The 15676-nt window shown below is 36.4% G+C and overlaps 5 protein-coding genes across 6 annotated transcripts; 1 reads left to right on the top strand and 4 right to left on the bottom strand.

The window, feature by feature from the left end:
- Nucleotides 1-559: 559 nt before the first annotated feature.
- Nucleotides 560-7626, bottom strand: LOC132793793 (DCN1-like protein 4). 2 transcript variants are annotated; one of them, XM_060803878.1, is made up of 7 exons: nt 7425-7626; nt 6578-6641; nt 6289-6506; nt 1947-2038; nt 1625-1878; nt 1354-1561; nt 563-1285 (listed from the first exon to the last, which is right to left on the bottom strand). In XM_060803878.1, exons 3-7 carry the CDS (start codon nt 6393-6395, stop codon nt 1206-1208), a joined length of 741 nt encoding a protein of 246 aa, XP_060659861.1. In that variant the 5' UTR covers nt 6396-6506; nt 6578-6641; nt 7425-7626; the 3' UTR covers nt 563-1205. The 2 variants fall into 2 exon arrangements, with proteins under 2 accessions (XP_060659862.1, XP_060659861.1); XM_060803879.1 differs by lacking the exons at nt 6289-6506; nt 6578-6641; nt 7425-7626 and adding an exon at nt 2107-2180 and having other exon boundaries at nt 560-1285.
- On the top strand, nt 3116-5536 carry LOC132793792 (lysosome-associated membrane glycoprotein 5). Its single transcript, XM_060803877.1, is given in 6 exon segments — nt 3116-3548; nt 3749-3831; nt 3898-4146; nt 4234-4575; nt 4577-4644; nt 4735-5536. Coding segments are annotated over 6 exon segments (870 nt in total). The 5' UTR covers nt 3116-3463; the 3' UTR covers nt 4778-5536.
- Nucleotides 7627-8074: 448 nt separating the features above from the next.
- Nucleotides 8075-9222, bottom strand: LOC132789527 (dysbindin protein homolog). Its single transcript, XM_060797589.1, has 2 exons — nt 8337-9222; nt 8075-8274 (listed from the first exon to the last, which is right to left on the bottom strand). The coding sequence occupies exons 1-2, from the start codon at nt 9103-9105 to the stop codon at nt 8171-8173; spliced, it is 873 nt and encodes a 290-aa protein (XP_060653572.1). The 5' UTR covers nt 9106-9222; the 3' UTR covers nt 8075-8170.
- Nucleotides 9223-9430: 208 nt separating this feature from the next.
- On the bottom strand, nt 9431-11066 carry LOC132792478 (serine/Arginine-related protein 53). The gene is made up of 2 exons (XM_060801879.1): nt 10940-11066; nt 9431-10869 (listed from the first exon to the last, which is right to left on the bottom strand). The coding sequence occupies exons 1-2, from the start codon at nt 10960-10962 to the stop codon at nt 9858-9860; spliced, it is 1035 nt and encodes a 344-aa protein (XP_060657862.1). The 5' UTR covers nt 10963-11066; the 3' UTR covers nt 9431-9857.
- A 90-nt stretch (nt 11067-11156) lies between these two features.
- LOC132792479 (transmembrane protease serine 9) lies at nt 11157-12486 on the bottom strand. The gene is made up of 4 exons (XM_060801880.1): nt 12224-12486; nt 11811-12149; nt 11457-11752; nt 11157-11391 (listed from the first exon to the last, which is right to left on the bottom strand). Exons 1-4 carry the CDS (start codon nt 12291-12293, stop codon nt 11239-11241), a joined length of 858 nt encoding a protein of 285 aa, XP_060657863.1. The 5' UTR covers nt 12294-12486; the 3' UTR covers nt 11157-11238.
- Between the last annotated feature and the right edge of the window lie 3190 nt (nt 12487-15676).

The raw sequence follows: 15676 nt of genomic DNA, 5'->3' as shown, positions 1-15676 counted from the left end.
AAAACCAGCTGATCTTACTAGGTTATTGGAGTACTATCAATGTTGTAGTTTTCTAATTTTTTATTATTAAGAGTCAATTTTTGTTTTGTTTCCTTGATATTGTCAATATTTAAATTTGATCAATACTTCGACTATTTTTAAAAAGTCGGTAATAAAATACCAGGAAATGCGTTCACTGGATAGTCGATTACTCTATCATGCAACCCTGCATGAGTAGTGCTCAACAATATGTTGAAATTTTAAATCTTATGCAACTATTAACTTTAATGAAACAAAACTTGTGATTTTCATAACTTTTATTTAATTAACTTTTAATGCAATTAATAAGGGGACTTTCGTCATTCATTTTTTAGAAGTAATTACAAACAAGTACGAAACAATAATATGGTCACATCTCAGTCTGGCAACACCCAATTCTGAACTTTCTTGGAACTTGTTCCTTTTATAAGTGTAAAATGGGACCGTTGAGATTTGAATTAAAAATTGTATCTCTGGAAGTTTGCTCCACCAGTCGAGCATATAAGTTGAATTTTAAAACACAAACGAATTCTTACTTAATACGTTTATTAAATAGTCTTTAGACTTTTCGAGTTGCCCTTAGTTCCTTCCCTTCTCACACGCTTAAACAAATGTTAATTCATTTACTTTTCTTTTGCTAATTTGTTTTGTTTGACTATGCGATTGATATACTCGTATGCAGTATTGTTTATTATAAATATTTGTTATTGTTTTTGTTTTCTCTCTTTCGTAATTGTTGTTATCCATTTTTTTCGATTATTGCTTTGCTGCTAGCTGCCATCATTGGATAAGTTGTCTGTTGCCCATTTGTTGTTGGTTCAGAAAATGTTTGGCCTTAAAAGTAACACTTTATGTAGTTTTTGCTTTGTTTTGAATGATGTTTACAATTAAATTATTACATTAAATATATTATTTATATATATCAATAGTGTAGTTTCATAGTTGGTTTTGCTTTGCCAGTTTTTTACGCAGTCTCAAGTGCCTTGTGTGTTGCTGTATGGGTGTGTTTGTATGTGTGGTGTGTTTGATTGTTGTGTGTGAGTTAGCGTGTGTAATGAGAGGACTGTGTGTCTGAGTGTGAGTGTGTGTATCGAACTCTCGCTGGTCTCATTATCATCATCATCATCATCATCATGGACACTACTGAATTTCTAAAGTTTAACTAGAAGTACACGGTCCAGGAACTCTCAGCTGGATCCTGAACTGACAATGACTAAGCCACGTTGCAAGCGCAACCACTCCACAAACTCATCCAACATAACAGGCCCTGCAATATACAATTAATACAATTACAATTACCGCAAAGAGAATGGTATTATTAAAATTGAAACTTACATGCGCCATCAATATCGTAATTGGATAAATCAATGCAAATGGTGCGCGAGAACTCGAGTATGTTGCACCATTGATCCTTATTGATCACCTTGTACTTGGACTGCTCTAGGAATTGCGCAAATTGTGGATAGAGTGGCCAATGCTTGCCCAGCAATAATTGCAGCATCGCCTTGGCCGTCGCAATATCCATGCTCCGTTGATCCGAATCCTGCAAATCCGAAATGCATATTTAAGAAACATTTAGTTGAAATTAAATTTACTCTTTTCGAACCTTGGCAAAATCGTAGGCATATCGATATATGCTCTTAAAGGAGTTGGGATCGTTGAGTATGCTGCGCAGATAATCCAGTTTCACAACCATTTTCGCTGTCGTATCACACTCTAGATCTGTGAGACCTTTTAACCATTCCTGTTGACTGAAGAATCCCATCTGGGTGGCGCCCATTTTGTAAGCGAGCACCAGCATCACAATATTCTCCGGTTCCACACCAATATCTTCGCAGAACTTCTCCATACCATCAGGCCCTGAGAAATGGAGAGTATTTAATTAATAAATCGATAGTTACAATATATGTATATAGTCGATGTCTTACCCAGCGTATCTGGCTCATCGGGCGTAGTGTATTCATGGAACCAGGCCAAGCAGCGCTTCTGGCTGAACCCATCTTCCGCTCTGATATGGCGCCTGAAACGAATTAAAGATATATATAATATTTATTTAGGTTTCTAGTTAGTTGATACCTTTAATCTTACTTAGCCATAACAAATGTGTGTATTTTTATATAAATTCGATTTAACAACTTGATTTCTATTGCCCAAGCATTCGCCCGTTATTCTTTGCTCAGTTTTCTTCGATGTGCCTCTAAAAATAGCGATAGTAAACTTTTGTCGTCGGGGATGCCAATGCCAAGAGCACAAAACAAATCAACACAACAAAGACAATCGAAAAAGGCCCGATGATAAATGTGAATAGAAGCAGCAAACGCTGAAGATTTGCAATTAATAAACTTGCAAATACATAAATGAATTTGATAATTAAGAAAGTCAATCGTCAAGCATTATGCTGACAAAATAATATTAAACAAATGTGGCTGTGGCTGAAAGTGAAAGGTTTTTTTTTTCTATTTCCGTGATCTCTCTCTCTGGATTGCGCTATCTTGCTCTCGCCACAGCTGCTGATCTGTTGATCGACTTGTGACAGCTGATGCGGAGAGAGAATATTGTATATTCTATGTATATATGTGACTGTGGATGCTAAGTAGGGGAGAGCGATGATGCAGCAAACTGCATGCAAACATCTGAGGGTGATGTGGATTCTAAGTGTGATGACACAGTACTTATTCTAGAATATACTCCTAATAGATTAGATATTTATGAAGTACATTGACAGTAATAACAATTTTATTACATGTATTTGTCAAATAAAGGAGAAGTAATCGATCTCATATTGTTGTTATTAAGAGTTATACATTCATAAGCTAATATTTTATATGCAATAAAATTCCATCACATTTTTATTTATTTACGAAACAATAATATTAAATACTTTGTAAGTTTTTTTTATTTACTTTAGTTTTAGAAGTTAACTGAAGGAATTCTTAATATTCAACATTTCCATATACCTAAAATGTATATTCTTCAAAACTATTTAGCATTAATTATAGTTTTAAAACTTATTTCATTATTTCAATAACAAATTTAATATTTTCTTTTAAATACCTTTATTTTAATAAAGCTTTAAATATTTCCACTTTCTAACAAATCAAAACATAATTTCAAAAAGTTTGGGAGTGGAGGAATATTTATGACCCCCACTGTGCAGACATTAAAAAATAGTCGCATTTTTGGAAGAGAACTCGAGCGACTGCGCCCTAAATTGTCAACTGAAAGCGAGAGTTGAATTTGTAGCAAAGTGGAGAGTCGAGTCGAGAGCCGAAATAAAACGAACCGAGAGGATACGTCAAGGAAGGACATACTGCGATAGGGCACAGTTGTGCGCAGGACTCAAAGCGAGACACACGTCGTTGTTGGCCAATTTGGGACGAAGGGATTACGCTACGTCAAAATTCACCCAAGAAGACAGCATTGAATTTTGTAATCAATTCAAATAATGAAAATGTTGCAAATATTTGGTAAAAAATTGACAAATGGATTTGATTGCAAAGTAATTGGTTGCCTGTTGCTCGCATTATTCGGTAAGTGCCCCCAAAACCAACATAAAAGAGCCAAAAGGAAATCCAGCGACAGGGGAAAAGGGCGGGGGTAAAAAATCAATAGTCGCCTCCTGACACAGTGACTCGAAATAACATAGCTGAATGTTGAAACTGAAATTGTGCAATTGCGTGCTGTGCGCATACATTTGGCACGCATTTTATTTCAATTTTTTTGTCTACAGTGGCCAGCGCTCAAGGACTGAAGCTGCCCGCGTTTACAACCAAAACTCCGAGAGTGTCCAAATACACGACCAAATCGCCATCAGTAAGTGCCCTGCTCTCCCCTTTTTTCTCCCTTCACGCTATGACTTCATTGTGTTTTTCCCCATAGGCTTCGTCGCAAAATCACGATGCGATCACATCGCTGTATCGCTTGAATGCCACCAATGGCATCACCTGTATTTTGATGCAGGTGGATGGCTTGATTAGTGTGCGATATCGCAACAAGCTCAACGAGGATGTCGAGGGCGATTTGTATATGCCAGATCATCCGGTGCTCAGTGGCGAGTGTGTCGAGTCCAATTTGGAGATAATGACCATGGAGTTCAAGGGTTTCAAGCTGTCCATGACATTTAAAAAGGTAGCGAAATATTGATTTTGACCAACCTCCCCCAACCACCACAAAAATAAGGTCAAAGGTTAATTCAAAGTTCACTTTTACACGCAGTCATCGGGCGGCGAGGGCTGGTACATCAATCTCTTCGAGTTGAGCTACTCATCATCGAATCCGCTCTTCGAGCATCCCGATCGTCCCAATCTGAATGTCAAACTTACTTCGCCCGCCCACACGCCCATGTATTTCCCCACACCGGTGGGCAAGTCCTATGTCTGCGATAAGGAACAAACTGTCATCCTCTATGCTCCACACGATTCGGGCGACCAGTCGGGGCACATTGCACGCATCTATTTGCGCGACTTGCACATGCAGAGCTTCATGTTCAAGGATAGTGGCAAGTGGGGACCATCGTTCCATTGTAGTGCCACTGGATCCTATCGCGATGAGACGGCTCCCCCTCGCTGTTGGCACTGCGTTGGCCATTGCAGTGCTACTGACCATTTCCGGCTATGGCGGCTGGCGGTAAGTCAACTCTGCAGAAGCGCAGCCAACTTAACAATGCGTGACGTTGCCAGATAATTGTTAACTGGTGTTTTCCTACTTTGCTTGCAGATATTTCAAAGTCAAGAAGGTGCAATACGGTTCAATGGAGTAAAAGATTGGAAATTGGAAAAAAACTTTCTGCCGCATTTCTGTTCAACTAATTGAGTCAAGTCTCTGTACCGTTATTTGTTGCATATCAGTATTCTCGTATTTGAAAAACAACCAAACAAACCAAACCAAAAACTAAAACAAAATGTAAAAGAATTATTGTAATCATGTTTCGAAACCTAGACGAAAGTTTTGTGAGGCATCGTCCAGTACGAAATATTTAATGTTATATTATAAATGAAGCGATACATATATGAGAATTGCAAAATGTCTTCCATATAGTTAATATTATAAAAATACTAACTAATATACATATTACAAATTGATATGTATATGAACATAAATATATATATTATAGAAATATATATATATTATTATATACATACGACTATATATATTTACACAGTTAACCAACAAATTATTACTGAATAATTTGCTGTGTTTATTAGAGGTACACCTAATAGTTTAATATATTTAATTGAATGATTGACTTTTGAAATAGTTTCAAAAGCAAAACATATAAAAATCTCCTTTTTTTTTTCTTGTTCCTCTAATAAATGCAGGCATATCTAGTTTAAATAATCTGGCAACTTTCATATCGAATTCAAGTGTTAGTTTTTAAGTTTCGTAAAAATATATATTTCTATTATTATCTCAATTGAGTGCATACTACACATTTAATCATTTCAATTTATCTGCACCTCTTTTTAATTTAAGAACACACTAACATTCAGCCAAGTTAATAAATCGATTCCAAATATAAATGTATATTTAGCGGATTTTTAAATTGATTGGGTTAAAAAATAAACTTAGAAAGATCTGACATGAAACTGAATCATAATTGGTAAAATTTGCCAAATAAAGTCTGACTTTATTTGAACATTGTAATTTCATTTATTCGAGTCACTTCTACTTTGCTTAAACTAGAAAGAGTGCTAGTATAACTATATGCTGAATTATAATCATAATTTGCCTTGATTTTACCACAATCTATTTGAATGCAGTGCTATTTCGAGTACTCTACTATACATATATCATCGTCTATGATGCAATGGGTTTATAATATTGCATGGTCATCGGAAACACAATTGAGATGTTTCATTCGGATAAGATTAGAACAAGTGAAGAGAAAGGTCGGAAATTGAAGCGTAAGATATGGCTAAGCAATTAAAATGCTTGGAACATTGGCAGAATTCGAAAATCGTATGATATTTTTAAGATATATCTGACCCAGTGATGCAGTGTATCCTATTTTAGTTTATGAAAGTTCGAGTCTTTTGCAGCAAAACCACCTTCAATATTAGGTAAAATGCTTAATTGACTGCTGAATCATAGACAGCTTAAACTTTCATTAAAAATTTACGAATTGCAAAGGTGAATCATACAATACCTTTTATGGGGGGTCATGTAAATTGTGAACCACATTATAAATAGATACTTCTGGCACTACGAATTACTATGTACCATATGTTCAATCTCTATAGGCCAGATCTATGTATATGCTGTTACACTCACCTGCTGGTTTGTTGTGTTGAAATGCTTGTGTAGCTGGTGCGTGCTCGTTTTGATTGACCATCCATATTGTCACCGATTTCTGGAGCTCGACGTTTACCCCGTGGCATGACTTGTGTGATCAGATTGCGAAAAGGTTTGGCCCTGTTTTATCCAAAACGTGAAGGCGACTTAAATGCTTTGGCTATTTTATTGATGTGATTATTACACGAATTTTCCAGCTACAAAATGTATGGAGACATTGTAATTATAATTGAATTAATTGTAGTTCAGTTAAAGTAATTATACTTACCACTGCAACTCAGCGCAGAACAGTCATTGAAACATCATCATTATATTACAAAAAAAAACATCAACTGTAAAACAAGAAAATTTGATTAATTTAACAATGTTACACGCTTCGACTACTCTATATAAAGTCAATCAAAATTCTCAACAAATATTCAACATGATCGAGTTTAGATCAATTTCCATTCTATTGTAAAAGGATTCTCCATGTTAAACGCACTGGCAGAAGCGCCCCCTAGCGCCCGGCAGCAACTCCAGTCTTCTCCTAACCCCTCAAATGATTTTTCCAACAGCTCAGAAATTACACGGGATGCACACAGGACACCCAAGATACTCACGCACACACACACACACACTCACAAGCGCATACTACACTTTTGTACACCACCACCACACTTTCACACACACTCACAAAGCTTTTAATGCAACTGTATGCATATTATTAAATTTACTACTATACAAATGTTTGCATTTGCAACTTAATGCAAGCATTCTATGTTATATTTGGCCACTTCACTTTTTGTACGTGTATTGCGTTGCATTTATGTTTTTATATAGTTTGAAAACACCGGCTTCGTAGTTGTCGTCGTCGTATAGGGCAAGAATTGTTGGGCTTGGAATTGGTATCGGTATCGTTGTAGTACGCTTCCCCGTCGACGACACAACCACAGCCAAGCAGCAGCTGATATGACGGCAGCAGACGGCAAGCAGCCTGCGCGTGCTCGATTTTTTACGTCGCCAAATGCCGAAGTTGCTTAGCTTGCACAATGTTCAACATACTCTCAATTGATTCGCCAACGATTGTCAATGATTTTACACATGCAATACATGCAATGCTTTTAAATATTTACCATTTATGTTATTAAAACAATTTATTAATCCACAGGACAGGTCTTGGTCAGCGTGACCAAAGATGAATTTTAAAATATACTCATTGGCTTCACCATATATACCACTTTTGTAATAACTCGCTTGTGGTGGTAAAAACGCGCAACTTTTTAAACGGCTTTTGGGTCTCTCATGCTTGATTTATAAGTTAAGAGGTTTATTCTTTGCAGCAATTTAAATTTTTTCAATCTTACTAAATAAAATTGAGTGATACGTATTTTTCATGCGAAAATGAAATATAAATTCTGTTCACAGCCAGTTGAGCCGTAGAATATACCAAAACTCAGTTGACGATGCTGCGATGTTTTTAGTTCAATTCTATAAAATACTATAATATCAGAGTTGTTTGTTTTACGTTGCCAATTGGAATATACATACTTAAAAAAATAAATTAAGATTTTTCCTAGCTCGGAAAACCATTATTGTTGTATTTTTAAATTTAACCAACACGGAATGTTTAGCTTAATGTTAATTTGTTTTTAATGCATTCAACAAACATCGCATTCGTTCGACATTTTGGATTCTGTTGCATTTCTGTTATTAGTTTATGTTAACAGCATTTCGCAGCGCTGTTAAACGACTGGATGGTATCAAAACAAAAACATGCACTCTGCAAAGTAATTATGTGTACTTATATTTATACTTATACAATGATAATGATGCATATTGCACTAAAGGCACTAATGAGACAATACAATTGAGTTAGTTATCAACCGTTTAGAAACTGCTCAAGAGCATCCTTCGCCTCCTCATCGTTCTGTTCCAGCACAACTTCATCCAAAGAAGTTTGTTTGGTTATTTTTGATGGTATCTCTGCAAATAAGTAAAATAGCTTAATTTAGATATTCGGCTGTTGACATTCGTTAAATAAATACTAGTGAGTTGGCCACGTTGCTTGTATTCCTCGAGATCGCTACGAAATGCATCGTCGAACACAGCCTGGCGTTCTTTTTGCAGCTGCCTTAGTTGCAACTCATGAGCGCGAATCTTTTGCTGATGCTCTGCGGCAATTTTCTGTCTGTACTGTTCCAGGTCGTTGAGCTTGCGCTGCTTGTGCTTCGACAACTGAAACTGCTGCTCCAGGACAAATTCCTGCATTTCACATTCCTCGCAGAGATCCTCCAGCTTCTCCAATTCAACTTCCAGCTGCGCACCCATTTCCTCCAGCGATTGTAACGTCTTGGCACTAGCTTGTAGCTTGACCACCAATGCTGGCAAACCGGCCACACAATTGTTGAGTTCCGTTATAGTTGCATGTTGTCCACTGGCCCGCTGTTGAATGCCTGTTATTTGTGTGGCAATTGCGGCCGCTTGCTGCGCATTCTCCTCGTTCGATGCGTGAATTTTCTGCCAATCATCCTCGTATTTGGACAATAAATTGCAACCGGCTGCCACATTGAGATGTGTTGGCACCCCATCGGCCAAAGAGTGTGAGCTGCTACGACTAGAGGTGAAACTATCGTTCAGACCCAATCGGGATGCTCCCAATGGCGTCGTTGGTGTTGTGGCTGCACTTGTTTGACTGCTGCTGTTATTGTTGTTGCTGCTGCTGACACGTTGACGATAGTGTTGCTGTAGACTCTCGGAAATTACAATGCCCTCTTGTATGGCATTGCTTAGCTTCTTTTTCAGATTTCCAAACATTATATAAACTATGCTATATCACTCTTTTTTACGATTGTAATTAAAGTTGCTAATTGAATACTCTACTCCGCTTTGTTGTTGTAAATACCAAATCAGCTGGGCGCAAACTGACATGATAGCATTGTTTGACAGATCGTCCCACAAAAAAAAAGAGCGAGCAAAGAGAGCGGGAGAGTCAAACCTGTTGACATTCATACGACGTTACCTCAACTATCATGGGCCTTAAGCTTTTAATGTTTGGAAACTTCTGTTAACAGACAACACATTTGATAAATTAAAAAAGAAAAGAAACAAATAAATATCAATGGTGAAACTCGATTTTAATTCATTCTTAGGTGGGTAACATTCTGTTTATTTATTAACATTGTTTATTTAAAGAGACGACTTTGGCCTATAAGAATTTCATTTTATCGTTGTAAGCCAATACCGCCGTATTTTCAACTACTCTTTTCCGAAACCATTTTTAGAATCAATCTAAAAAAATCACAGTTTCTGCATCCATTTTTAAATTGACAAATTATGTTTGTTTAGCTACAGTGCACCATCATTATTGTAAATAAGGAATTTAGATGGCCTCTTGGGTAATATTACACTTTTTTTAATTTGGTAACGATAGTTAACTTTTGATACTGTAAATAAAGATTGTACTTTGCTTTTCTTTTATCAACATTCGAAGTGTTTATGTACATATATATATGTATGCATTTTGTACAGCTGAAGGACCCTGTTTAAGTACGCTCTAACAAAATAGGCTAATCTTCAGTCAAATCCACAGTAGTTGCTACATCGTCAGCAGACGTAGCTTCTGAATCCGGTTGTTGCGTTGACGCCACTGTTACCAGACTTTGGTTTCTTGACTCAATTTCAATAATTTCTATATCACTGCCACTCTGGGGCTCCTCTATTTCTTCTACACTATCTTCGACAGCTATGCAGCTGCCTGTACTGTGCTTGCTCTCGCTGCTGGAGTCGCTATCTGTGCTGCTCGACAAATTCTCATCTTGTGAGCTGACATTTATGGTAAGTACTTCCTCCACTTCATCACTGGAACATGTAACGGACAATGCTTCTTTGCGTTCCGCTTCCACGTCCTCATCCGACATCAATTCCTTAATAATATCACTCAATGGGGAGGCGGGCACTGGCAATGGTTCTTCCTCGACTTCGACTTTGCCTTGTGTTTGTTGCGCGGATAAGGTTTGGTTGTAGGCGGCCATGGCAACAGCCAAAGCCAAATTGCTTGGTGGCATGAAGTATCTTCTTTGTTCACTTTCCTCTGGCTGCTTTGTCTGCTCTTCATTGCCGCTGAAGGCGCTGCTTCTACTCCTGGTGCGATGGCGTTTTTTCCTCTTTTCCTTCTTGTGCTTTTTGCTGCGTTTCTTTTTCTTACTGTGCCTGCGGTGGCGACTTCGAGACCTACGTTCGTAGCTGTCGCTACTACTGTTGCTTCGACTGCGACTACGTCGTCTGCTGCTTTTCTTTCGACTGCGACTTTTTCGCTTGTATTCTCTGCTTGTATTGCGCGTGTAAAACTCATTCCTCATACGTCGGTCATAACGTTCGTCCAGTTCCAGCAACTTTTGTTGGCAACTCGCATGAGCACGTTCGGTTTCACGCTTATTATGGCGCAGCGCTGTGTTTATTGTGCGGTCCAAAAATCGTTTGTTGGGTCTTCCCAGCGGATTTATTTTGCGCTCTTGTGGACCAAGAAATGCCTGACCGTTCTGCGAGGGCATTTCACGCATCAACTCAGCAATTGCCTGACTACGTTTAGTACATTAAAAAGACTTGTTTAACTATTTTAGTAATAAAATATGTTTGTTATTGAATTTACCTCGTAAGTGCTGAATCGTCCATTTCTTTTTTGTTTATGAACAGCTGATGGATGCTAGCGTTGCCAATATAGCGATCATCTGGTAACTTAAGCAGTCTGGCTACACTGAGTGGTACTTTGAATGCGAATGCAAGCTGGCAACTCTATTCCCAAAATGGCAACGTAACGCTCGAAACGGTTAATTTTTGCCGCGAAAGTAAAAAAGTTTTCGTTTTGCTGGTGAAACATTTAATTGTATTCTAAAAACTAAATATCACAGTTAAATCACATTTGGTTAAGCAACAGCATTCTACTTGCTATTATCGCTTATTTATCACGTTCTGCATCCAGTCCACGTATTTGCTAACACGCGTATAAATACCCGGCAAACCAGGACGAGCGCAGCCAATGCCAGTGGAGACAACGCCGAGCAAATGGTGCTCCTTGGACATCAAAGGGCCACCGGAGTCCGCCTGGCAAATAATACAAAAATGATGCTGCATAACATTGCTGCTCTCGTTAAGTATTGGATACTCACCCAACATGAGTCAATTTGACCATTTTCATAGCCCGCACACAGTTGAGTGTCGCTAATGCTATTGGATTTGCCCTGCGCACGATAGGAACGCTCGCAGGCCTCATTGTTCCAGATCTTAACGGTGGCTTTACGCAGCACATCGGCTCGATCGCCCACCGCCTGATTCTCATGCGTCCAGCCCCATCCGGACACGGTGGCGAATTCCTGTTCCAAGCTGCGCTGCTCCTTCTCCGAGCTCACACAACTGGGTTGAATGTGAGCCGTAAAACTAATTGGTTGCACCAACTCCAGCAGTGCTAAGTGAACATTTGGAATTACACAATTGAAGCGACAACAACTAAGTTTGTTATTTACCAATATCATTCTTCACATTATTGCAATCGTATTGCGGATGCGGCACAATGTTCTTGAAATCCACACGCAACGCATCCGGACCGCTGCCAATGCCATTGAGATATTCGCGTATACTGTGCAACCCAACAACGCCTTGAATCTGCGCCGGTTTCATGAACTTTTGCAGCCCATTGCAGATGCAGTGGCCGGCGGTCAGAATCCAGCGTTCATTTATAATAGTGCCGCCACAAAAGTGGCCACCACGTCGCATTAAACTCACCATGAAGGGCATTTCATTGCGCTCGGCTTCGCTGCCGCCGACAATCTTAGGATTTCGCACGGTGCAAGGCAGACCAGTAACTAAGCGATTGATTGGGTGAGTTATAATTGCCTTATAATATTATTTTTTTAATTTCCCTCATTGTTTAACTTACACGCAATTTGCGCCTGCGCGCATTGTATGAGGATAGAGCAGGCAACAACAATGTTGATTAATTTCCACATATTTGGTTTTGCTTTTTGTTTTGAACCTATTGAAGCTTTTGCCGTTGCGAAAGCATACGACGAACTGTCACAAATATTCTGTGTGCCAATTAATTTATATATGGGTCGCAGCGTTTGTTCCACTGACTTATTTACTGTGCTGCTGCTCTGCTGCGGTTTCTGTGTGTTCTATGCGGATTAGCAAAAAACGTTCGGGTCGTCGAGCTTTCTGATAACGAACGGAAGTCTCACAGCCACCTGTTGCCGTTAAGTTTTTTGTTGTTGTCGTAGGTGAGCTTTACGCGCTAACACGACTGCACCTCGGTGTCGCTCATGTGCTGCACTACACACACACACTCATACTTATGCAAAGCGCACACGTTTTGGCATTTCAATTGGTTCGTCTGTGCGTCTCTCTTTCTCTCTCTGTCTAGCACCCACAATTAAGGAGATGCCGAGTAGTAGTAGCAGCACCGAAAATGAAAACGAAACTGAAAACGTAAACACAAGCAACAAAAACTTTTTGTGTTTTGCGTTTTATGACCCAATGAAGTTCATGACATTGAATGGGTGACAAATAGTTGTGTTAATACGAAATGTATTTATTATCAATTGTACAAGTGGCAACCAGTTTATTGGCCCATTATCCTTATTTAACTTTTAGATTTTTATTGTCGTATATTATAAATATCATGTACTCATCTTGTTGTATAGTGTTATAAATAGTACTCGACTTATGATATAATGCAGTTTATTTTACACATACTCGGTGGTGTTTATTCACAAAAGCTTTTTTTTAAACAGATTTTTAATTTGAAAAAACATGATTAATATATTTCTTGATATTTTTATGTATTTTGCTTGCTGTTCTTTTTACATCTTTACAAAATCAAATAATGATGCAAAAATTTTTTTATTATTATTAATAGTTTTTCTTTTTAGTTTATATATTTTATAAACTGACTAGAAAAAAATGCAAAAGATTGACAAAAAATTAATATTTTTTTATATCGGAAAAGGAAACAAAATCTTAGTTCCTTAAATTTAAAATAAATATATGATTTTCCAATATATTTGAAAGGGCTTCGTAAAAATTCAAAAGATTTATAAAAAAAAGGAAAAGGAAGCAAAATCTAAGTTATTTCCTTAAGCTTAAAATAAATTTATAATAATTAGATATATTTGAAAGCTTCGCAATGGGTGTGTGTAAATAACCTTAAACGTCATATTTCCATCAGAAATTGGACTTGGCCCAATCATCGGTATTATGCAAATCGAGAATGCAGTTGTGCATAATGATGAGGCGACGTGCCTACATAATTGATTTTCAATGTTGACACACACACACACACCGCCCCAAGTTCATGTAATGTAATAATAGTGGAAATGCTAATTATTACTTTGGCATTAACATTGCCCTTACAAAAAATACGAATAGTAGAAAATCCTCAATGGCAACACAAAAAACTAAAATGCAGGTGGAAGCGCATTGAATGCAATTTGATAAAAATACATAATAATTATAGAATAATAATTGAATGTCAAGACAAGAGGCAATCAGGAATTGAATTGCTTGTGGAAACAGGAACAGTTATGTTAAATGACAAATCAAAAACAAATCAGTTCAATAGTAGACCACAAAGATTGGATTGAATATTAATCGATTTTTGTTTTTGGACAACTCGTTTGACAAGCGACACATGTGACGCTTATCTCGAAATTAGTTCAAATGAAACCGAAAACCAGAAAACTACAAACCCAGAAACGTATCGACGCCCATCCGACCAGGTTCATTGATCTCAGCCAGTTTTTTTTTTGTTTCGTTTTCTTTTTGCGTTCTCTATGTCTCGCCTTTTGTATGCGAAATGCTAATTCGCGGTAAGTTCTCTATAAAAACTTTGTCTGTTGACAACTTAACCAAAATAAATAATACATAATAGTTTTAACCGAACTTTTGTTGCCTCAAAAATAACAAGTTCAGGTGCATTGACACCCGCCTCCAATACTTCAATTGTTCATTTTGTTGTTTTTGTTGTTTTCGACGCATTCAATGCGAAGGTCGTTCGCTGTAGTTTTTGGCCAAAAAGTTCAACGACAATTTGTCGTTTCTCACTTTTGTTGCTGTTGCTGTTGATGACTAATTGCAGTACGAGGAAGTCTTTAATAGGTGGGCACGAAAGCGAATGCGGGTGGCTTGTGGGAATTACAATTCGAGGTACTTAAGAGTCAAAAATAAAGAGTCATATGATCGAAAGTTGAACTCAATATGATTAAAGACAGAATTTTGAACTCCTTTATTAGAATGAAATAAAATCAAGAAATTAAAATGCAACTTCTAAAACTAATAATTAGGTTGTATAATTTCTTAATATCAAATATGTGTAATAAAATTTGGTTGTATAATTTATTAATATCAAATATCTGAAATAAAAGGTTCAATAAGAAAATAAATAAAAACCAAAATTATTTATTAACATCATGAAGTGAAACATAATGACAAAAGATTCAAAGGTTTCAATAAAAATTTACCACAATACAAAAATTTATGTTTATACAAAATTTCATAACATGAAACATGAAATCTAAAGTAGGTATTTTAATAGTGTATAATAAGAGTGGATGTTGATGTATATATCTATCCAAAATGATAAATAGTAATATATAGTATGTTAATATAATACAATATTACAATAAATACAATATAATAATATGTAAAATATAATAAATACAATATGAATATGATTAAAAATATTGTATTGTATCTTATATTGGTAATTCTCTGGCAAAAATGCCTAAAATAAAAAAAAAAACATATACCAAAATATTTTTCTATTTTGAGTAAAAGCTGAATCTTATAGCTCTTGATTAGCACTTTAATTAGAACCAAGATTGATTTTGGAATTATTTTTCAGATTTAAGATAATTGCAAAACTTAACGAAACCAAAAAATGAACGAATTTATAAATTTGAGCGTAATACAGAAAAAGTTTCTAAAATCAATCTTAGCTCTAAATAACATATTGTGTTAATCCAAAACTATAAGAGTAACCTTTACTTATTATGAAAATTGATTCAGTTTATGTTAATTTACACTGTAAATAGTATCGCACGCATATAAATAATATAAAATACTATATAATATAATAAAATAAATATAATACAATACATTTATAGAATAGAATAAAAATTTTATTAAAAATAAAAATATTTTATTCACAAAATATTATCAATTCAAGACAATAAATTCAATGACAGTTTTATTAGCAAGAATCTACCTTTATGTTTAGCTTAAATTAAAACAATAAATTAGTATAAATCAAGGTTAAATTTATTCGAACTTGGTTGCAAAAGAGAAGCTTGAAAACTTTGTGTCTTTGTCTTTTTAATATTTTAGTGTTTATATT

This window comes from Drosophila nasuta, chromosome 3 (genome assembly GCF_023558535.2).
Source record: "Drosophila nasuta strain 15112-1781.00 chromosome 3, ASM2355853v1, whole genome shotgun sequence".
Classification (NCBI taxonomy): Eukaryota; Metazoa; Arthropoda; class Insecta; order Diptera; family Drosophilidae; genus Drosophila; species Drosophila nasuta.
Note: the sequence above shows the minus strand (reverse complement) of the source record. Positions and strands in the feature narration are given on the sequence as shown.